Source organism: Anopheles cruzii, chromosome 2, assembly GCF_943734635.1.
Source record: "Anopheles cruzii chromosome 2, idAnoCruzAS_RS32_06, whole genome shotgun sequence".
Classification (NCBI taxonomy): Eukaryota; Metazoa; Arthropoda; class Insecta; order Diptera; family Culicidae; genus Anopheles; species Anopheles cruzii.
In genome coordinates, this window is record NC_069144.1 from 34970636 (window position 1) to 34994286 (window position 23651).

General features: G+C 43.6%; 5 protein-coding genes across 6 annotated transcripts; 3 read left to right on the plus strand and 2 right to left on the minus strand.

Moving 5' to 3' along the window:
- Positions 1-3564: 3564 nt before the first annotated feature.
- Positions 3565-11612, minus strand: LOC128278939 (ionotropic receptor 75a-like). The gene is made up of 10 exons (XM_053017662.1): positions 11418-11612; positions 10541-10857; positions 9629-9898; positions 9017-9184; positions 8782-8933; positions 8244-8613; positions 7092-7234; positions 5752-5963; positions 4660-4955; positions 3565-3862 (listed from the first exon to the last, which is right to left on the minus strand). Exons 1-10 carry the CDS (start codon positions 11610-11612, stop codon positions 3565-3567), a joined length of 2421 nt encoding a protein of 806 aa, XP_052873622.1.
- Positions 11613-14131: 2519 nt separating this feature from the next.
- On the minus strand, positions 14132-16570 carry LOC128277871 (LITAF domain-containing protein). Of its 2 annotated transcripts, none has more exons than XM_053016459.1 (3): positions 16245-16570; positions 15142-15416; positions 14132-14980 (listed from the first exon to the last, which is right to left on the minus strand). In XM_053016459.1, the coding sequence occupies exons 2-3, from the start codon at positions 15414-15416 to the stop codon at positions 14875-14877; spliced, it is 381 nt and encodes a 126-aa protein (XP_052872419.1). In that variant the 5' UTR covers positions 16245-16570; the 3' UTR covers positions 14132-14874. The 2 variants fall into 2 exon arrangements, with proteins under 2 accessions (XP_052872419.1, XP_052872420.1); XM_053016460.1 differs by lacking the exon at positions 16245-16570 and adding an exon at positions 15631-15861.
- A 358-nt stretch (positions 16571-16928) lies between these two features.
- On the plus strand, positions 16929-17812 carry LOC128267865 (eukaryotic translation elongation factor 1 epsilon-1). The gene is made up of 4 exons (XM_053004813.1): positions 16929-17067; positions 17133-17339; positions 17409-17504; positions 17583-17812. The coding sequence occupies exons 1-4, from the start codon at positions 16987-16989 to the stop codon at positions 17733-17735; spliced, it is 537 nt and encodes a 178-aa protein (XP_052860773.1). The 5' UTR covers positions 16929-16986; the 3' UTR covers positions 17736-17812.
- Positions 17813-19115: 1303 nt separating this feature from the next.
- Positions 19116-20762, plus strand: LOC128268189 (protein trapped in endoderm-1-like). The gene is made up of 4 exons (XM_053005224.1): positions 19116-19244; positions 19412-19791; positions 19876-20372; positions 20588-20762. Exons 1-4 carry the CDS (start codon positions 19124-19126, stop codon positions 20760-20762), a joined length of 1173 nt encoding a protein of 390 aa, XP_052861184.1. The 5' UTR covers positions 19116-19123.
- Positions 20763-21522: 760 nt separating this feature from the next.
- On the plus strand, positions 21523-23165 carry LOC128278940 (uncharacterized). Its single transcript, XM_053017663.1, has 2 exons — positions 21523-21643; positions 21755-23165. The coding sequence occupies exon 2, from the start codon at positions 21768-21770 to the stop codon at positions 23163-23165; it is 1398 nt and encodes a 465-aa protein (XP_052873623.1). The 5' UTR covers positions 21523-21643; positions 21755-21767.
- Positions 23166-23651: the final 486 nt, after the last annotated feature.

Consider the following 23651-nt stretch of genomic DNA (forward strand, 5'->3'; position numbering starts at 1 on the left):
CCGTCTCGGCCGAACCCATGAACCATCGAGCCAGATAGTTCGCCTTTATTGCACTTCAGCGCAGCAGTATGGTTCATTTCAAGGGTGCACTCCCTGCGCATTGTACAATATTTCTATTTTATTGCCACCATGCATCTTAGCAACCCTGCCGGACCTCCTCTGTGGCTAGCGCTGGTCGTCTTTTTTTTCTTCCACGGCCACTGCACCAAACCCTGGACACCCGGCTCCTGGCGCGTGAAGATGCACTTTTGAATGCTGCCGCCCGTCTTCGGACTTTCTTCGGCGCGTTGGAGTAGAGGAAGCACAGGGATCGTGTGCCTGCTTACTATCCAATCGAACGGTGTTTGCGCTTTTGACGGCAGCATTCCGCCCACAGCATCGGAGGCTGCGTCCAGTGCCGGACGATGGGTTTGCGCTACAAAAAGGCGATTCCGGGAGATAAATATTTAATACCTTCATTCTTTTTACCACTCTCCAAGCACGGCGACTACAGCATTCCGGGGCGCGCGCTTGGACGTACCACCCTACTGCATATTTAACAGTTTAGTGGCCCGCTCACTTTATGATGTATGGACTCATCAGTATACGCTGCTACGAAGGAAACCCCCGCGCACCTGTTCGGCTCCTTTCGGGGCAGAAAGAACCTATGTGGGGGGACAACATGCATGACGACTCGAGGCACAAACAACGCTTTCTCGCAGTTCAAAGCCAATGGTAGCACATTAAAACGGTAGAAACAGTGTGCCTTATGTTACCGAAAAGCCGTGAAAAGCCAACATCATTTACTAGGTGTGTGCGTTGAGAAACGAACTTTTTTAACACACAATAAAATGTCTATAAAATTTTTATGCAAATTTCTATTTTATTCGAAGTATGTGCCATCGCTAGCTATACATTTCTCCTATCTCTCTGCTAAATCATGGATTCCCAGACGAAAGAATACTTCGACTTATTAAGTAAATTAATTAGTCATCCCTTTTCGACTTCCTCGTAGAAAAACGAAGGGCTGCTCAGCCAATACGTGTCCCATCGATGAAAATGAATGATATTCGGAAAGAACCAAGTCTGGTGAATAACGCGGGGAGGGATAGCAGCTCCTATCCAAGTGATTTGATAGTATCCTGAAACAGTTTTGTTTTTTGGAGCGCCTGGTGCTTGATTCCACGGGCCACCAGGCGCCCCCATTGGAACCCCTCTAGAATTGCATTTTGGTCGTTTTTCGATCAATGCATGGTTCAAATTGATCATTTGTTGTCAGTAGCGATCGGAATTAACGTTTCCATCAGGTTTTAGGAGCTTGTGAAACACCACACCTTTCTGTCCCATCAGAAAGTTCGTTTTTTGGAGTCCTTCGACGCTGTTTTTTGTTAAGTCAAAATCTGCATTTTGAAGTTTTTTAAACCACTTAAAGCACTGCGATCTTCCAAACACAAGTCCCGACAAGCATTTGGTGCGATTCCGAAGTAGTTTTCTTCAACAGGGGCAGAAAAATAATAATCCCCGCAAAACTTTATTTTCAGGCACAAAAGTTGACATAGTTTAACCCTTTCAAAGATGGGTTGCAAACGAAGTATTTTTTTTTTCAACCTGAAATCGTTTACCTGATGTCAAAACAAGGTAATGATGAATGAACCGGTAAACTGGGAAGTCCCAATCGGCAGGTACAGCCATCTTTTTAAAAGTTCGTTTCTCAACGCACACACCTAGTAATGTTGAATAGAATACAGTATCACTGGTAACTCTTTTCGTATTCGAACCACCAAATTGCCTAACGATCTCTGCGATTTATTTAAACAACGCCGGTTTGCCGGAAATGCAAGCCTTCTAATCTTCCTGCGGTGTGGTCAAATGCAACCGCAAATTGATGATTGATAAATATCAGAAACCCGTTTAGATAACCAATTAAAAAGTCATCACCGCCATTTGCGATTCTGATTTGTTGCACGGCATCAGACCTCATTGTCGATTGCCATCATTAACAAGAAGCCAATAGGTCGTTAGGCAACCCGTTGCGCACGCACGTACGGCTCATGTTTCGGTCATGTACCGTTTCTTAAACATCTTTTAAACATCAACATGCGTTTCCTGGCGCGCCTGAATGATTGAGCAGGCGTGAGGCCTCCGGCCGGCCGGCCTGCGGATAATTTCATCGGACGCGGTCGGACCATTTCCGAACTGAATAAATTATTCGATTAGTTTTCATACAGCAATCCAGCTCCACATGCACAAATGCAGTGCGCGCGGCTCGTGAGAACGATCGTGCGACGCTCGTCCGCTGACGGATGGCTCGAAACTAACGGCTCTACGGCTATTTCCAATCGAAAATTCAATTAAATTTATTTCAAACAGTTCCGGTATGCCGGATATGAGGCCCCCCGCCCGATATCACTGCCCAGCAGACAACGAGCGATGCTCGCGGAACGGAACGGCAACATAGCCCACAGCGGCCGCGTGTCCGCTGTCCAGTTCGGTCGGCAACACAAAGCGCATAAAGCACCATAATCGCACGTAGCACGAAAGCCTCCACACGGAATCGTATGCCATCCGTCGGGAGGCGGCCGACAAAACACGCCAGAGTATGAAAAAAAAAATGGCTCCCAATATCCATTTGCCGTCAAACGCTAGGCTTACGATCGATTCAATTTTCGACGGACGTCAGGCCAACTTGGCCCCTTGATAAAGCCTCTGGGGCGAACCTTCGATATCCACTCCAAACACACCGGGTGACACTTGCCGCACAACCCTAGTCCCAGTGCCACACATGTTACCAGTTGGTCACCCGTTCGGTCCCACGTGCCACTCGACATGTAACGACTGTATCCGGTTCCTCCACACATACCGAACGGAGATAAACTTGTCAAATGGAAACGGCTTAAAGTGAGGCGTCTAGTATTTGCTTGACGCTGACGCCTCCACCAGCGGAAGCTGGTCCACTAGCCCAGTGTCCGCTTAAGATTGTTCAAACCGTTCCTATGTCCTCATCTGCTTCGGAATGCTCAGTGCGTTGGTAACCAGTTTTGCTTAATAAAACAGCAGTGCGTTAGCAGGTGCTTATGATCGGTGGTTAGAATTTATTTGTTTCGTTAAGAATTGCGCGAATTTTTAGCACATCAAGGATACTATGTGACCATACTGTGGAGTGATGCTATTGTTTAATGTAAAAACGTTACCGTTTTGTATTTCATTTTACCAATTCAACCAAACTTTTGCTTCAGATTGAAAACAAATGGACTCTAACAAGTTGGGAAAATGTTCGTAAGTTTGATATGTAATTTGGAAGTAATATAGTCATTACATTCATGCCACTAATTTCGCATATGTTAAGCTCAACGCACAAAACCTAAAAGACTGTTTCCAATTTTACCCAAACAGACCTTAATGTTTGTGACCTACCTAGCGAACTTAATCATCATGTAGCGTTTTTTTGTTTTGTGATACAAATCAATCTTCCGCAGCACCGTTTCCTATTCGTCGGTCCATTTATCCCCCAGTAGTAGGTCGCATCAGTTTTGGGCCGACTAGCTTTACGAAAAATCGGAATACCTTCTCTAACTTGACCAGCCTCTATTCAACGTAATACAATTCCAGTCCGTTTCTGGCGTTCGCTGGCGCACCGTTCATCCCTGTAATGTCGACCGACCGTCCCCGCCGTCGGTATTCAATTCGATGCCACAAGACTTCACCGATCAGCACGCCGGCTGACAGCGCTACGCCGGCAATCAGCAACATAAACGCCGATGCGACCGCATCGCCGCCCACTATCAAATCGGTCGGGGCAATCTGGCGGACGCACTTCGGTTTCGGCTCCTGCCAGACGCGCCTCTGCCGCTGCATTAATCCCGCTTCATTCAACCGGCGTAATCTGTGAGTTTAGTCCGGGGATTTGGCGGGGCCACAGGACACCCGGATAATCCCGGCCCGGAGTTCGGAGAGGGCATTGAGCATTGAGTGTGCGGAAAAAAACGGACAACCAAAAAACAAACATCAGCACGGGGAACCATCAAAACTTGCAGCACGAGTGGTGAATGAAGGAAGCACGTTTTTAAAACCCTGTTCCGAGTTGACAAGCATGCGAAGAGCAGCAGCAGCAGCAAGGCGAAAGCAAAGACCACCAAAGGCAGGAAAGATCACGGCAGGACCGCCCGGATCGGAGCCGGGGAATGCTGGCCATGCTGGCCGCAAAGTGAGCAGGTGAGGCGTTATTGAAACTATGATTGAAACCGAGCATAAAAATCACATGACCGTCTGCGGCGAAGCATCATTCCCGGCCGACCGGGGCCCACGCATTGCCGAAGGTCCCGCAAAAAGGCGACAAGCGCCCGCGAAACGGTTCGTGGCGTTTAAATTTCCCTTCCAACGATTGACAATTTGCAGCGGGTATCTTGAGTAGTTTGTGAGTTGGCGTAAGCTTTGGATAAACTACCAACTACTTAGTTGAGGTGTCACTTTTGTGTAGCTCGTTGTGAATTCAAGTGCCTGTTCCTGAAACCCAAAGCCTAAAACTAAAATTAAGCCTTAGTAAAGTCTAATATACCCCAACTTGACAGAGCTCAACCTGAAGGTAACGTTTAGATTCACCCACGGGGGGCCAGAGGCCAGAGAAGCAAAAAGCAGGAAGCGAGAAGCAACACACTATGGTTCGGTTCCAGCACGACCTACCCATACGTTATGACATCGCGGTACGGTGAGTTTTTCTGCACGATCGCAATCATCCACTGCGACGAAACGGGAAACATATCAATTTCGCTCAGCTCGCAAATTTCCCGCTCACCGAACGTTTCCCGGATGATGCGGTAGGCGGCCGAAATGGCCACATGGAACGCGTAGCCGCCGGCTCGCACCATCCTTAGCCCGGCCTCGGCCGGCAGAAAGTGCGACTCGTTGCGTCCCGTCCTTTCGTCGTAGTACTCGATTCTGGTCCGGTGCAGTTCCAGCGAGTCGGCATCCGTCGTGCGCTGCAAGTGAGAAGAAAAGGGCCACAGTGGCCACACAAAAAAAAAACAACAGAGAAAATGAAAAACCACCGACGCAATCCTCGCAACACAGACGTGCGAAACCCCAAGGATGCGCGTGTGCAGGATACGGAAGAAAAGGTGCAGCCGGTGGGCCAGAAAGAGAACGCGAATCAACAGAAGAGCCAGGAACTGGTAGAAAATAAATCAGTCAGAGAAGGAGGGAAAGGCTGGAAAAGCGAATACAATCATCAGAACAGAAAATGCAGCTTCAGGTGGCGCGGGAAGCGGACTTCCAAAGGAAGTGGTCCAAGATCTACCGGAATCTCCCGGCGTCCATTGTTTCACGGGTGTGCGGAAAAGCTGTTTTTTGTGCTCCACTTATCTAATCTGCTTGCCAGGCTACCCGGCTTGTCTAATCTATTTGGGCTCCTCCATTTGGAACTCGGCCTGCATGCATGCATAGGCGCACTGTGCACGTGCACTGTGGCGTACAGTGCAACTGAAAATATTTGCATTCCCGGAAAACCCGTGTACCTAAGCAAACGACCAGGCGCGGCTAAAACCTCACGTCATTTGACTGCTTTTTTGCGAAGCGCTATAAAAGAAGTCTATTCATTCCCGCAAACGGTCGGCGGATTTCTTTCCGAAGCCCGAACTACTGGTTGAAGCACTTATTTACTACAAAACAGTTCGGCGTGACCAACATCCACCATTGCTTAAAGCCTCCACCCAGGAAGGGTGGCCCATCTTCCCCAGCCGTGGTGGAAGTTGGCATAAATTTCAATCAAACACTAACCACAAAGTAATCTCTAGAATAGGGAATATCCTCGATCCCGAGCGTTAGACGGCTGTCAATCAAATTCCGAAGCGTTTTTATGCTCTTCGGTTGCTCCATTAGCAGCGATCCGACGATGCTGGCCGAGTAGTACTGGAACATGAGATAGCCGAAGAGCAGGATGAAAAATGACGTACATCTGCCGGATGATAGGTGCGGTATCTCGGATAATCCTGTTAAATGGAACGAAAATAATACTGCAAAAGAGAGAACCATTTTGCTGTCAGTGCCTCCTGTCCTACGCTCCCGTTGGAGCGACGTAGAGGCGAGGCTGATCAGATCACACGGGACGACCCGGGCCCCCCTTGGTGTAAACCGACATTGCTCTAAATAGAAAAAGGTACGACTAAACTGTGTTAAACTGTGTAAACTAACGCTGAAACTAAATACGACCTGATCGAAAGTTGAATATTTTAAATATCAACTCTAATACAATCTTCGGAACCGCCACATATTGAAAGTTGAGGTTTCACTATTTCTTTTTGCCAATTCAGGTATCCTAAACCAATCCTAATATAAAATTTAAAGCCACCATCCGTTGGTCACTTGTTGGATCGCTAAAGATCTTTGTAGATCAACATTTTTTCTACACTCCAGACCCGCCAGCGTTTGAGAAGCGACGGAATTTTTGGAAATCCTAGCCATTCTTCAGACATGCGGAGGCTCTACTCGTTCGGATGAATCTTTCGTCAAAACCACAGTCACTTTTGAATGATGTGCGTCCTACCGGGCAGAAGCAGCAAAGAATGACTGATGTGCGTCGTGTCAGGACGCGTTACCCATCCATCTCAACTTCGCTCTCGAAACACTAACCGAAGTGACGGTCGAACAATACTAAACCCCCGACAAATCAACTGGCAATATTGGAGTGGCTCGACTTCTAACAGTGGCATCGTGGGGCATCGAACCGAAAATACATTTATTTTCCTTATTTTTCGATAAACTAAGATCAATCATCACGACTGAAGTTCACATAATGCCATCGGTGGGATAAGCATCCCACGAGTTGCTTCATTTCGTCGCACCTTGAAATGTGGATCAGTTTGGAAACAACTTTAGGGTATCGGACAAAAACATCCGTGGATAGTGCCAATTCTCTCTTGCGTACTAATCCTTCGGTTCGAACCAAAACCTGACCTTAACTCTAGTACTTTTGAGACCCTTCTCCTACTTTCCGTACCATGAAAATAGAAAGCGGTGAAAGTTGTTTAGATTTCGAAACATTTAACAAACAAATATTGGACAACAAAACACATCAAAATCTGTTGTGGACACAGGCAAAACCACTATACTGCTGTTACCTTGTTGACAAACGCCTCCGAGAAAGAGCAAAATGCTTTTCGATACCTTTTCCGCCCGATAATTGCATTTGGCGCCATCGTTTCCGTCATCGTGCGTCGACGATATGTTCGCTGCGACATCCTTGTTACGGCAATTGTTTGCCCTGCGACCAAAGATGAGCGGCGGCTGAGGATCCGGATATTGCCGGTGGCATATTTTCCACCGCCGCCGTGCCGGGGACACGCTGGAACTATGTTGGTTGGCGAAACACAAAACACACACAAACACACATCACACTCGGCTCAGTGATGTGTCCGCCGCCCGCAGAGAACGTAGTAAGAAATGGTAACACAGAAATAAGCAGAGAACCATCATTTTGATCATCGTTATTTTCTTCGGCTTTGGGGGGACGCCATTAAAAAGATGCAGCACGTTCGATACGACCAACTTTACATTTGCTGATTGAAATGAAAAAATGTTACTTGTAATAATGATTTTCTTCCGGTGAATGGGCTCGCTGCAACAACGGCGCGCCCGTTATCGCAAATGGGTTGCAGCAGCCCGACGAACATGACGAACTTGCTCTGATCTCTTGCACCAAAGTGTGCACCCCGAAGAGCTGCACGCCATCGCGCAGCGTGCATCCGATGCAAAAGCTGAATCTCATTCCACTAATGATGCCGTCCAAAAATGGAAACCGATCAAACTCGGCATCTCGTCCGGCGAACCAACACAAAACAACTCAAGGAAACTAGTTTATCGACGCTGTCGCCGGTACGCCCTGAGAGGATGTCGTCCGGAGCACTAGAACCCATTCGATCAGTGTTGCCTCGGTGCTTTGGTGCATTGTGCAAACAACCCAGAAGTGTGCAGCATTGCAGGAAGTGGATGCATCTTTTAGGGATCAATCTGTGGCACGAAAACTTGGACCGTGGACAAGCTCATGTTAAATATATGCACAAGCCAAGTTCAAGCTCGACCGCAGGCTTAAAGTCAAAGCATCCAGAGTACACGGTACGAACCATCACGATGTTACGTTATCACCAACCGATGTATCGAACATCCGCGCAGAAATGGTAGCATTAGATTTTCCAAGACTGGCTTCTATAGCAATTTAAAAACGAGAATAAAAGCTGGCGCGCTACAGAAAAATCTTCACATTACTTACGTACCAGAGGAGAGGCGTATTTGAATCCCCATGCCGGGGTGTCAACTGTAGGGCACGGCTCGTGCCGTTCGAAACTTCCCCATATGGGAATACCTGCGCCAACGACGTGTTACGATTGCTTCCAAAGGACTCTGGGCCACCCGGAACTTTTTCCCGGTTGTCTCTACCGGCAAAGGCCACAGCACGTGTGCCCTTATTGTCGTCGTTGGAGATTGCGTTTGTTGGAGATTTCTGCAACATTCGAACACACGCCGCCGCAATCGTTTTCGCAGCTCTGATGATAGCCGATGATAGTACACCGTTTGATGAGTTTTTCCTCGAGCTGCCGAACGTTCCACTTGCAATCGGAGCGACACGGTGGGATACCGTCGTAGCTTTCAAGGCGAGGTGGGAAAACATTTACTTCTATTACCATCAACAGTGTAATTTCAAATTTAAACTCTTTGCTGCCAAGAGTTGTTCAAAGTAAAAATTTTGCAGTATTCAAGAAAAAAATCGGAAATCCATTCAAATCGACGTGCTCTCCTCTCGATATTACTTACCCTCATCTTCAAAATAAAAACTCATGCACAAAACTGTCGTCAGCGTTGCACCACAGGCCAGCATCAAGTACCAAACGATTATTTCGAAAGGAAGCAAAAATGGATTTTTCACTGCATCGTGTCTGGGCGGGTGCCGAAAAATGAAGCACGGTCTGTAATGGCACCGTTCATTGAGTACACGACAACACGGTCAACCCGAGCGAGCAGAAAGGAGCCAAAACTTAGCTCAACCTACCGTTCAATGAAGGTCCGCGATGTGTAGCTCACTACGCGGTGCCGCTCCTGCCGAAAGAACATTGGCGAACCACCGAGATCAACCTCTCTTCGGGACAGTGCCCCAATCATACCATCAAACGAACCATTTCGTAGATAGCCCCAACTCTTAGTACGGCGATTGATGAACCTGTGTGTCAGGCCGGAAGAGAAGCATAAGTTTGATGACTTTAGTAGGTAGTTTTCACTCCGCCACTGCTGTCACTTAAGCCACTCTCCGTTCGCCTGCGACCATTTGCGTTATGGTCGCAGACCAATCTCAAACAATTTTGGGTGAAGTAAGTTTTAAGATGAAGACCAAAAATTTACTCCTACTAAAGCTGAAATCTATGGCACGTCCATTGCGGGCCATATCTGCCATCGTCAGACCGTCGGGAGCGTTTCCCGCCCGGCGCTGGAAATTAACCTAACCATCTTCGCCAAACATCATCATCAGCACCTTCCACGTCATAATAATCATCAATCATGTGTGAAAAGTTAAACCACCGTGGCAGACCAACCGAGCGACCGATATCGGGCCATAATGAATCGAACTTTTGCACCGGGCCACTCCGTCCCGGCGGTCGCTACTTACGTGAAGTTATAGAAATCCTTCAGCATGCTCATCAGCCCGTAGTTGTAACGGTGAACCGAGTCCAGATGGGTGTTGGTCGGGGTCGTCAGATACGTTTCGAACGGCTGGTGCGGCCTTTGTGTCACCACGGTCATTATCTTTAGTTTCAGGCCGTCCATGCTTCGGCGGCGAGCCACAGTCGTTGCTCGCTGCGGTATCACCAAGCCGTCAGCCGTGTACCTTCCGAAGGGCTCGATTTTCAATTTTCCTCCGCTCAGAAAGCCGGGGTTCCTTGGGTGTAGACGAGAACGGAGAGCAGGAATACGATTAAGAGGCACATTATAATAAATCCTGATCTTTTACTTTCTTTTCAACGCACATATGAACCATCGCTTTTACGCAACGAAAGTCCCAACTCTTAATCAATAACAGTTTCGCAAAACCTCCATATCGTTTCTATGATTGTAGCGGAGTTTTGTAAATGAATGTTGAATAAAGTATCACGAACACGAATAAAAGCTCTAAAACTTTGAAACACGCTTCCGGTGGGCGTAACGGTTATCACGTCTGCTTCACACGCAGAATCCTCAAAATCAGCAACAAACCATAGGCAATATTTTTTATCTTACAAAAGAAGACAAACTCATAAGCCATTTCTTCATATTACGCTACATCTGGCAGCAATTTTAACACGAAATCAATAGACATGGCCGGTGCTTAGGGCGTTCGCGTGCAAGCATGATTTATGGCAGATGTGTGGTTTCTTATCATTTTCACGAAAGCCGAAGCATGGATGAATTTTCCCAGCGACCCATGTATTGAGCCAAGCGATGCAAGGACCGATAGAAACGAGAAAATCCTGCCCAACGGCTACACCACGTCAATTGGCAAAAACACTATAGTGGCAGGCAGAACAATAGAATAGATGATTACCAGAGATCATAGAGTGTGAATTCCCGATAGGTTGCCTCCGTCGGTCTCGTCACGGTTATTTCTGCATTGATGCTGACGTTCATTGTTCTAAGCAGATCGAAGGTATCGCCACAGGCACCCGCGTCGGAATTGGTGCTGGCCGTCCCGGAACGGTAAGCGAAGTGCTCGTCGGAGGTCGCGTTGTGCTTCATCGCCCTAACAAGCTCGCTGCATCCAAAGTTTTCACCCGCCAGACACGAGTTGCCAGTAATCCCGTAGTAATTTTTATCAATTATCAACCAATGGAACGATGCGTTGAAGAGTTCATATTTCGAAGCCTGGAAAGAGATAACAATGCAGCACAATCATCAACTGCACAAACTTCACCAATGATATGAGCGGATGCTAATTCCGTCTATTGCACCGACGAATGCAGTTTGCTGCTTCCTCACGCTGCTGTTTTTAACAACTTACCGTTTTCCGTGCACTCTTTTGTAACTTTGCCAAACAACCAAGTTGATGAAATCGATAGACGCATTGTTTTATAAATTATCAAAAATATTCGCATCCAAACAATGCTGTCGCTCCGATACTAGAAATGTACGTTTTGTTATGCATTCTCTGCTATTAAATTGCAATTCTAGTATGGGTGTAGGTTACAAAAATGTCCATCTCTACGATAATTTATAGGTTCCTTTCAACTTATCAACTTTAGTAAAGGTCGTTTGCGATACAGCTACCAACAGAGGTCGACGTGGGGCTCCGTTTTTATCATTTTTTCAATACATTGAGGCATTAAGCTATCGTTACGATGTCAGAAACACATCAAATTGTCCAATATCGTAGCTCCAGCTGGAAGCCATTCTGCCCTTAAACGACACTGCGGTCATCGTCTCACCTGTGCCAGGACAGCTGGTGCATTTTCGCATTCCATATCCAACAGCACAAATTGATGAAATTCCAACGCCTGCCGAAGTGCGTCCGACACCCACTCCGACTCCCACTCAGGCCTTCCGTCCGTTGTATAGCTTTCGCCAGGCGTTGCAGGCCGTTGGCCGATGTTGAGCATTCGAACCGGTACGCCGTCGGCCATCAATTGCGATAAAACCTTGTAAATGAGCGATAACTTCTGATCACATCCGAAAACGGTGCCCCTGTTCAGGATTTTATGGTGCCGCACGAAGTGGTAAACAAATGTAGCCAGCGTGTCGTTGTAATCATCACTTTTTATGCATTCTGGGCAAACCGACACTATTGCCAGCAGGATGACAAACGGTAGAGACCACCGCCGGGCCGCTCGCTGACGTTCTGGGTGCATTACTCCCGCGTGTCGGTACTTTCTGTGCAGTCAGTGCATCAATCACCCTAAACACTTCATGTACCGCGGCACCGATAACTGAGCACGAAGCATCTGACAACGTGCCTTAAATTTATATCGAAACCCTAATGAGAGTGAAATTATTCCATCACCAGTCAGTCGTAATCGTCCGCCATCAGGTACCGGGCGCCATGCTAGCGGAACTTCACGAATCGATCATATCAATTACGCTAAATTTAATGATCCTGTCATTGCCAATACGTGAATGAACATGTCCCTGTATCGACTATGTAATATTCTCTGCTGTCCTTCCAGCACGGCTTACAACAACACAAGGGTAGGAAAGGTTTTGCGGTATTATGTAAATGCATTTACATACAATCGCTGGTTACTCAAAAATTTAAAGAAACATTGAATTAAAGGCCGTTTCTCTTACGAATTATGAATTCTTAAGGGGCACTTGACTTGTTGGGTTCCCGCCACCGATAAACGATATAGATGCTCTAGCGAATAAATAAATTCAAATCGTAGAATAGAAGGTACATACTAGGTCTAAAAGTTGAGAACTGAACTGTTTTTAATGCGATTTTCTATTTTATTCAAAGTATGTGCCATCGCTAGCTATACATTTCTCCTATCTCTCTGCTAAATCATGGATTCGTAGACGAAAGAATACTTCCACTTTTTAAGTAAACTAATTAGTCATCCCATTTCGAGTTCCTCGTAAAAAAACGAAGGGCTGCTCAGCCAATACGTGTCCCATCGATGAAAAAGAATGATATTCGGAAAGAGCCAACTCTGGTGAATAACGCGGGGAGGGATAGCAGCTCCCATCCAAGTTTCCTGAAACTGTTTTGCTTTTTGGGCACATGTCAGCTTCACTTCACGAGGTACCAGGCGCCTCCATTTTAGAAAACAGAAGCGGCTTTTGGTTGTTTTTTGATCAATGCATGGTTCAAATTGATCATTTGTTGTCGGTAGCGATCGGAATTAACGTTTTCATCAGGTTTTAGGAGCTTGTGAAACGCCACACCTTTCTGTCCCTTGGACGCCTTTTTTTTGTTAAGTTAAAATCGCCATTTTGAAATTTTGTAAACCACTTTAAGCACTGCGGTCTTTCAAACACAAGTCCCGACAAGCATTTGGTGCTATTCCGAAACAGTTTTCTCCAAAAGGAGCAGAAAAATAATAATCCCCGCAAAACGTAATTTTCAGGCACAAAAGTTGACATGGTCTAACCCTTTCAACGGCCGTTTGCAAACTGATTAAATTTGTTGCGACCTGAACTCATTTACCTGATGTCAAAACAAGGTAATGATGAATGAACCGCTAAACTGGGAAGCCCCAATCGGCAGGTACAGCCATCTTTTTAACAATTCAGTTCTCAACTCTTAGACCTAGTATATAGTCTAAACATACTGAAAAAAGCTGACCAATAAAGCCGTGAAATGGAAGAAGCAAAACATCAAAAGAAATAAAATCTTCACAGACCTAGCTGGAGATTAAGACGGTCTAGATATAAGAACAAGAACTCGAGTAACAAGAAAGTATATATAAGGTTGGTGAAAAAGAAATCCATTTTTTGCGTGGAATTCAAAACATTATATAAGGTGTTTCCTATAGTCCGATTTGCATCAACTATACACCTGAATACCTGTGGATCTGAAGAATTTGGACGAAAGTATGCTCGACCGATCCGACACCCTGCCAATTCGACATCGATCCTCTCTCAGGAAGACATTTCAAACATGCCGATCAACGTCTACCCATCCATCTCCAGTCAATTTTTCTTGCGTTAAAGGTTGCGTAGTATAGAAATGCCCTTTAGTGGAATGTGTAGTAAAAATCCGTAACTCATTTTGTGACGTAAAACCTCCATAGTGAACGCGTGGCTGCTCACCGGTAAGATTCACAAATAAGAACTTTTGAAAAATCAGGAGAAAAAATCCATGGATCCAAATACGTCGTTTTCTTTTCCTTTTTTTTAAATGCATTTCGTATAGTTGAATTGTAAAGTTGAAAAGTGTTTCTGATACCATAGGCTTTTCCGAGATAAAAAAACAGTGCATAGGACTACAGATGTTGCAAATGTGTCGTGCCATGAATCGACTAGCATGGTAAGAATATCATAATAGTTTCTCAAATCTCAAATGTGGTAAACAAAATCTCCCGTTTCTTGAAATAAAGCTATCATCATGTTTCATGTTTCAAAAGCAACTGGAAAGGCAAGGCAAAACAAATACAAAAGTCGTCATCAAAGATTTTTAAATCACAAATCAACGTATTGATTTTGTTAATATCATTTTGGTTTATTAGATATCAATGTTCTAGAGTTGTAGAAGATTCATGGGTGTGGATTTCAATTAAGAAAAATAGCTGTTTGAATAATCATACCTCGTTTTTTTGTTAACTATAACCTCAAATAAGCTAGAATAACTAGCACGTGATCATCGTAGCATATCCTGTACCATGGCACAAAAGCACCAACCCAACAACAACGATCGAATGGCTCATGTTAGTTGTGTGTCAAAACTGTATGTCTCGAATCTTGAAAACGGAAGCAATATTATTGTAAACTATAACCATTCGGAGAAAACAGACTACCGAACACGCTCGGTATGGGTACGTAAAGGTGATCAGCTACAAAACTAGTGTCGGAAAACATTACATTAGTCAACTTGCAGTAGATTTTGTATCTGTTGGTTGTTTAAAATGTTAACACGTCTTAAATCTTGCGTTACACACATTTAGGGCATTGAAAGGATTCCGATGCAGGTCGTGCAGCATGCATCTCTCGAGATTCATCGGTCAAGAGTGTCGTAAGGTTGCTGGCTGCATAGTGATGCAGTGAATGAATTCGCGTAGTGGTGGTCCTAAGAGCGCAAGGGAACACTGAGAGTCGATTCGAAGCATGGTGGACAACGTGGAATCATTAAGCACACACAACGTACTCTGTTCTGTTCGCAACAGACCGACGGGTACTTAATATTGGCGTACACTTTTCATCTCAATCGCGCCAGCCGCGATTTCTATCCGCTTATCGCCGATGTCGTCCCAGGTAGGCTTTACAATGAGGGCATGTATGATGAACGTCCATACATTCGTCAATGCAGCATGGTATTAAGCAGCAACCGAGCCAGCATCTAAAAAATCAAAACAAACACAATCAATACAGTGATGCAAGAGCAAGGTACTAAACCGGTCGTTAATCATCGATTGTACCGTTAGAATTGCTTCCAATTCGATACAATCAAATTGAATAAATTCTAGACAACGATGCAAACCAAACGTGTCATGAACATACCCAACCAAAGCAATTAGGAAACCCGACACGTAAGCAATCATTCCCGGCGACGTCGTCGTTTGCGTGTTGATCTCCGCATGGCAGCTAGGACATATCATGTGCGTTGATTGCGGTCCAATTGGTACTACGGTGGTCACAATCTGGGCACCGTTCAAAACCGGTGCCTGTGGTGTGAACGGGCTGGAAGGTGGAACTCCTCCCACTGCTTGAGCATAGCTCGGTGGAGCCGACTGTGGGAGCACGAATCCATAAGGTGGCGGTCCGTCTTTACTCATCTGTAAATCAAAGCCAAGAACGCGAATTAAAATAAGATTAAACTAGAAACAACCACAAGCAGGCACAAAAAATAGTACAAAATACGCTATCTGATGTTCGATCCCAACATCTTCAAATGAGACAAGAGGACCAACATCGTGTAAGTAACTAACAATCGTAATCGAATATTAGAAATGCGCTCAAAAACCAAGCCGTTAGCAACAGCTGATGTACCGTTTCGTCGATAACATCCGAGGCAATCTAGATGGCGCAAAAACGCAAACCGTGTGATGTGTTTTGAATCGCGTAACCCATGCTTGATGGGTGTAAATTATCAAAGCATTTCGTCACACAACTCCCACACAAGGCCATCCACTGCTAGAAGTTCTTTTTTCGGCGTTGCCTGCCTTCTAGCGAAGGTCCACGGACCACGCACCCTCACTAGACCCACTGTTTGCAAGAGAAGAAGCTTCACAGTTCTACGCACACGATCGCAGAACAGTGCCGCCCGCTGGATTATTGCAACCCCGTTTTGCGTATTTGTTTTCTCCGTTTGTTGTTTTATTCAATTACCCAGGTGAGCTTGATATGGCCCACACACGCGGCACGGGTCGTGATCTGTTCAACCACCGTTCAGTAGACGAGCATTGACGTAATTAGATGCATTCGTTCCAAGGTACCATATTTCACCTCATTAACGCATACCAAACAAACTTATTCGATCATTTGGGAGATGGTGTGCAATTCGTTCTTTTTCAAAGGTTCGCGAAGAATGAATTTCTAGGACGCGCGATACGTACTCGCATTGAACGAAACACTGGCCATTGTTCTCTCAAGCTATACGATACCTTCTTTATCAGCGTTTCTAGTTCGAACTTCCTTCCAGAACGATGTAGATCTTTTAATTCAAAGTTCGCGACTTCGGTACTGTCGTGCGGATGGCAATGATAAGCACTCGATTTCCAGCAAAAGGCTCAATCGCCAACAAGTGCAAATACAGCCAAATAGTAAGTTAACACGAAACGACAAAACACGCACTGGCTTCAAATACTCTCGTTCGTGAACTCTTCGTTCTGCTGCCGTATTTTTCACACTGCTTGTGTATATGACTTCATTGCTTATATTTTTAGCGCTATGTTTCGCATTTATTACGTCTCTCTGCCCTTCGTCGCCCGTTTCTTTGCTTCTTGCTAAACACAAGGAAAAAAAATCGACAGGTTTTTTCATTGAACGAACTGTCAAACGCCTTGACAGCAAAATGTGCCACAGTAGATTTCAATAACGAGGAAGGTTTGAATTTGGAATGAACAAATGGAGCTGAAATACAATAAAACTGAAATTTAAATTTAAATTTAATCAAATTCAGTTTCTTCGTTGAATTCATATCCGTTTCAATGGCTATTTCGCCTAGATATAACGTATTTCATGCAAATTTTAAAAAGTAGGACAGTTAACGTTGACAGCTGGTTGACAGCTTCTAAACCACACACACACGCATACTTTCCTCAGATCCTGCTTAAATCTTTCATTACTGTAAAAACATTCACGCCGAATTTGTACAATTGTGTAGTTGATTAAAGAACAACTAAAATGGCAACGGTGGATAATACTAAACGGATTGCGGCGTTCTTAGGAGTACCACTAGGAAAAGTTGGATACAACTCAGAGAAGGTGAAATACGCATCTCGTCGTTTGTAGCCGCCTAACCTACAATCCTACTATTGTTTTGTTTCAAGATTCTTACCCGTACGAAGTCTAACAACGAGCCGAGCATTTCCGGATTCTCCTCCATTATACAATCCCTCGTGCGGGAAACAAAGGTAGTCGGACCACTTCCGCGGGACTTGGAAACAGAATGCCAAATTCTGCAGTGGCTCGATTACTCCGTGCTTTTCGTTGCACCATCCAACAAGGACAAACACGTCGCCAAACCCCTGCTGGAAGTACGTATAGATCAACGGAAGCCTCTTGAACCTTATGTAATTAAATATGTTTTTGTTTCTATTGTTAAGGAGCTGAATCACTTCTTGCAGAGCCGATCGTATTTGGTCCGGGATACGCTTAGTGTGGCCGACGTGGTGGTATTTCACACTATTTATGAAACAATGGTTCGAAAGATTTACTCATCTCTTCTAATTTATCATGAAATTTTGAATAAGTGAATCATTTAACATTTTATTTTACAGACCTCTCTACAACCACTTGAAAAAGAAAGCTATTTGAATGTGTCTCGTTGGTTCCACCATTTGCAACAATTGGATGAGGTTCGTCAAGGCAAGATTCTACTCAATTTTTCAACGTTACAACTTTTGGAATGGGCCACAGGTACACACATCTAAGCGCAGTAAATTACAACGAACACTGCACATCAAGAAGAACTGCTTGTCTACAGAAGTGCGAAGCATAAAGATTTACTGCATCCTAAATTATTCTGAAATAAAAGAAATGTGAAACAATAAGAAAAGGAAAATTAATTTTTTGTATATTTTTTCACAATTTTTTAGGAAGAAACTATTCAAATACTATTCTATGTTTAGTTATGGTTTATGTTTTCTGATAATACCACTTACATTAGTATTAATTGTCCTGTTACTAAATGTATTAGAACAATCCTTTAAAAGAATATTTTATAATGAAAAAATTTTACATGTTAATATCGGTGGTGCAAACATAGTCATTAAAACTCAATTTTGCGTGTGCAATGTAAAAGTTATGTTACTTATCAGAGTTCCGTATAATTCAAATGAATTTTAAAAAATGCACAAGCAACTGTTTCGCCATTTCGCATATCCATCTAGATATCAGTACACATCCATCCAGAGAACACTGCTTGGTTCTTGAAAGCCTCAAATACACATGAGACAAACCAAATGCTGAATCACTTTGATTCATAAACTCCCCATCTATGGGCTCAAAGGAAACATCTGCATTCCGGCTGTGCCTCTTTTACCCCCGATTGTAGAACTCCACTTCACGGCATGCAAACTCCGCCGCCACACGCATTGTGGAATTAAAAAGCATCTGTTCAAACATTTCTGGTAGAAGCACCAAGTATCTGTGGCGCGGTATGGTGATTGGTGGTGTAGAGTTTTGTTTCCTTCTCCATGGGCCGGCTGTCTTTTTCCGGCTTCTAACTTATCTTACTACTTTGCGTGTCCGCGCGTATTTGGAGCCACTTAATCGCGCCGTTCTCGCCGGCGTTCTACATTCCCCCACAAGTGTGTTTGTGTTTCAGTGCGCTTGTTGCACGCGATTCATTTATGTTTTCGGCTTTCTTGGGCGATCGACGTTACCAGTTACGCATATTCTCATATTTCTTACTCTCACTTTCATTCTCGCTGTGGCCGCGGTTAGCGTTAGTCGGTGATCTCAACGGATCGATAGTGCATTCAATCGGCTGCCTTGAGCTTTCTTTATCACATGCAATTGGCGTTGTTTCTAACGCCTTCACACTTCTTTGTTTTGCTGTACTCTGGATTAATTATTCTTAATCGCAGCGAAGGATGGCGTACCGACGGAAAGCATTTACCAAAGTGGCCATTACGTATTAAAAATATCAAACTAGTGCGGTGTGTTGTGATCGTTTTTGCTGTTTTAATTCCATTCGTTATCGAGCAGCCCATTTTTATTGTGTCTTGCACAATTTTACTGAAGTGGCAAATATAATAAGTAGTCATAGCCTTGACAAATGTTTTAATTCCCATTTAAAAAAAATACCAATACACAAATGATCCAATTGCCCGATAAACCGATCGCTGTATCGGAGGACGGCGGTGTATTCTGTTCTAATGAAATATCGATCGTCGCCGCATCCAGCGCCACTTTCATCGCCGTGTTGGGAACAATCGGTTCGTTTGTATTCTATTTTTATATCTAACCGCGTATGCACTCACTCATCTTGCCCCTAAGAACGCGCATTTAACGGTACTTCTCTTTGATCTTGCGCCTCATGTTTCTTTCCTTAAAATCGTTGGCCTGCCGTAACCCTCACTATGCACTTGTTGCCATTTGGCAGGAAATGTTACGACCCTGCTGGCCCTCGGGCGTCATCAACCCGTCCGTAATCGGCGGCGTCAACCAACAACAGCTTTCGTCCTTTCGCTGGCCACTGCTGATCTACTATTCTGTGTTGCCGTTATGCCGATTATGGCCTTACGGTACGGCCGGAGACAGTGGCCGTTTTTAGCAAGCGCTGCTAGCGAGAGTTTCTGGTGTCGGTTGTTTCCGGTTGTCCTGTATGGCACGGTGGCCACTTCCGTGCTCAGTCTTGTAGCGCTCACCGTAAATCGGTATATTTTGATCGTCCATCCCGGCTGGTACAGTGCTGTGTACAGAAGATCTGGAATGCTCTCATTGCAACTTGCAATTTGTTGGGCTATACCTTACGGGTTGATGGTGAGTGTGGCCAGCTTCAACGTACAAAGTAATGAATTTGAATGAATGAAGTTCGTTTAATATTTTCCTCCAACATTTCCACAGGCATTACCACTGTTTGAAATATGGGGACGGCTTGGATATGACCGTCGTACATTCTCCTGCACCGTACTTCCTTCGATCGTTTCTGCCAACTTCTTCACGAACCATTTCTCAGCGAGTCCAAAAAAATTCATCTTTCTTGTTGGCTTTGCTCTACCATTCTGTGCGATCGTGCTCTGTTATACTGCTATCATTGATACTGTAAGAAGACAGCGACGAAATTTGCAACAACATGCGGTAAAACAGATAGTCGCTTCAGCATCACCAAGCAGCATAACCACCAGCAGCGATGACGACGAGCGGCATCTTACACGCACTACGGCGGCAATATTCGGATGTTTTCTGTTATGCTTTCTGCCACTCACTATCGCCAATGTTCTCCTGGAAGATAAAGATTCCAGCAGGGCTGGAGGGGATATTCATGTCCTGGCATCGATCCTCACCTGGCATTCTGCAGTTCTCAATCCTTTCATTTACGCCCTTGGAAGTCGTCAATACCGGTATGCACACTTTTACATTTATTTCAATATTGTATTGAGCACATATTGTTACGAACAACATGATCAAATGATCAAAACAATCAACTTTTGTAATTTCGATTTTTTTTTAAATGGATATTTTGTCAACTAGTTCTAGTCTAATTCGAGGTTGAGAAGTTGTATTTGAAATTTATATGATAAACACCATCAATAATTTAAGTTTGTTAAATTTTTAGGAAAGCATACTGGTCTGTCCTTCGATGCAAGCACTGTAGAAATAGTGAAGAAGACCGTCGGATCACATTACGAAGTCATCGGGCAACAATGTCTCCAAGCGTCACCAAAGCAAAGTTTCGTAATCCAATTTCAGATAACGCCGGAAGCATTTCCCAAACCAATTCTGAAGTCTAAAATAATACTATCGAGTAAATTGAAGCCATAACTAAGATACGATTTTTCACATTGTTTAATAACTATAAAAAATTAGAATTTATTAAATCATTGTTGCAATTTTTATGAAAAAGACATCAAACATGTTTGATAATGACAAATTGAACATCACATGAACAAAAACTGGTGCCTGAGAGTCTAAATTGGTCTACATTATACTCCCAACCGACGTCTACTTTTTTCTTATATTTGACGGTATTTAAAACCAATAAGAAATACAATGCATCATGCAAATATAAAAATGATAGTAATAGGCAGACCAAAGATAACCAAAGATAACACCATGTCGAGAACTATAGTTTTTAAACGATTAAATTTAACTCTTCGCATCTTTGAGACAATAACATAATTATGCAACAGTTAACATCAAACCTCGGGCAAATCATCAGTTCAGACTAATAAAAATATATGTTGATATTTTCAAGTTTATAAGAAAAAAAAAGGTGTATTTTTGGCATTTCTTTCCATAAAATCAAACACATTTTACCAAAGGAAGAACTTTTACTTGAAAAAATCATGCGATGCAACAAATCCGCTGGAAAACCGCTATGTTTTTAAATTTAAACAATAGCTTGTTGTGACAGATCAATGTTTGGAGACTGGGGATATAATCATGGGTTCTGTACTTTAATGTGTCGCATTTTGTTTTGATCAAGTGTCAGAAATCGCTTGTAAAACAAATGATTTTCTTATGTTCAATCGGCCGTAGCAAAGTTGTTATAAGTTGTAGGCAAATTAACGCAAAATAAGTTGTAGGCAAATTAACACTGCGTTAGGCTCGACGGACTTTAAGTTTATGTGGATTGTGCTTTGTTGGCGTGCGTTTAGTTGGCGTTAAATTGGTTAGTTTCCATTTGTGTATTGCTCTCTTTCACGATCATTGTTGTGTTTTGGTTGACTAATCCGTTTCACTTACTCAGAAAACTGATGATCTCATACGTTTGAATTTGCAGCTCCGGGTTCACCATGGCAAACAAAGCATCAAAAGACGGCGTAAATTTCCAACAACACCTTTACTATTATCTGATGGGACTGTGCCACAATCAGCGAATTGGTTTTTCGATACTTTACGAAGGCAACGATCGTACTTACGGGGCCTTCGACGATGTCATTCTCAAAACACACGATCGGCAACCGGCATTATATTTCCTACAAGCAAAACAAGCCAAAAGTGAGTTAAAACAAATCTCTATCGAAGATTTGTTCGATATGAAGAACGGCATTGCGAAATACATCGGATCGTATAAGATGTACTTGGCATCAGATAAATGCACAGGAGATGGCATTCCGGATGAGATAATCTACTGGACGTCTATGGAATTCTACAAGGCCACCAAAGAAACGTTCATGCAACCATGTGAAAATATTCTTCCACATTTAGGATCGTTGAATGATTCTATCGTAAAATATCGGTTCACAGATTGGAAAATGTTATTGCTATTTGATATTGCGTGGAAGTGGGCAAAAATCTGCACCAAACCCAACGTGCCCATGGCGGAATACATCTGTGAATCCGTTGCATATGCTCTTTCTAAGGAAGTGTTACAAAAAGTGGAAAACACTGATAAACTAAAATTTCGCGATGAGTTCCTTCGCGGGAATTCCGAATTTCTTTCATCAGTTTCATCTAATACGCGTTCTTTTCGAGAACACTTTAAGACCGCTTGCCAGCTACACCAGAGGAAGGAAAAATTTGACATAGAATGCTTTACTGAAATACAATTCGAAGCTAGCGCGTTTGGATTGGTGCCAAGTGAAGTGAACGCAGATTCTGTTCAATTTGAGTACAAAGGATTGAAGGAAAAAGATTTGGAATGTTTTTTCAACTTGTTTAGATACTATACAAATGTTCCGAAAGGCGAAGATATGTTAAAAATATTGAACATATTATACGACGGAAATTTCGACGAAAACCTGTTCGAGAAGCACTTGGTGCCTAGACAGGAAACGAGCAACAAACAAGAAAGTGAACATTACATTAAACAGTGTGACTTGAATTCAGTACTAGCGATAGTAACATTGAAACGCCAATTCGTAGCACCAAGAGTAACAAATGTTGAGTTCAGCGATGAAAGCTTAGCAGAGTTGCGTAAAACATTGCAAGACCACGTAAAGAGACCATTCAATTTAGAGATCGTAGCCCCGAACGTTGTGGATTGGACAGCTTATCGTGTTGAAAAAGAACTGTTAAAAATAACAACATGTATTGTTGTGAGAGAGAAAGATTTGATAATGTTGTCAGATGAATTGAGTCGTCTACCAGAGAAATTAATCAATTGTGAACTGCACACCATTGTAGTGTTGGGCGTAGAGAAATCTGACAAGCAACGAGTACTAGATTTACTAAAAAAAGAAATCAACTAATATTTATTCTTGCTACTTATACCGACCGTTGTTCTAATGTGTTTGAAGATAAATTGGACATTGAAAACGTGAAATTTAACTTTGACCATTTTCGAGATAAAAAATTGGTACTAGACGACATATTTATACCAATCACAGATTTTTTTCAACAGACCGCACTAGATTCAATCGAAAAACTTGCACAATTATATCAACTTGATAAAATTGATGTAAAATCTGATTTCTATCAGCCAGACGAACCAATTTATGTACAGCGAACACTAATGGGTGAGGATAAAAACGCGGTAACATATGAGAATATTCGTTGTGATAAAACAACATCAGTATTCATTGTAAGTGATACAGCAGGTCAGGGAAAGACCATAGAACTTTTGCGTATTGGAAAATACCTTAGTGAAACATAACGCTACATGTCTCTTTTTTAGAGCCAAAAAGTTAGCCAATGAATTTTCACACGAGAATCTAAAATGCTTCACAGGATACAGG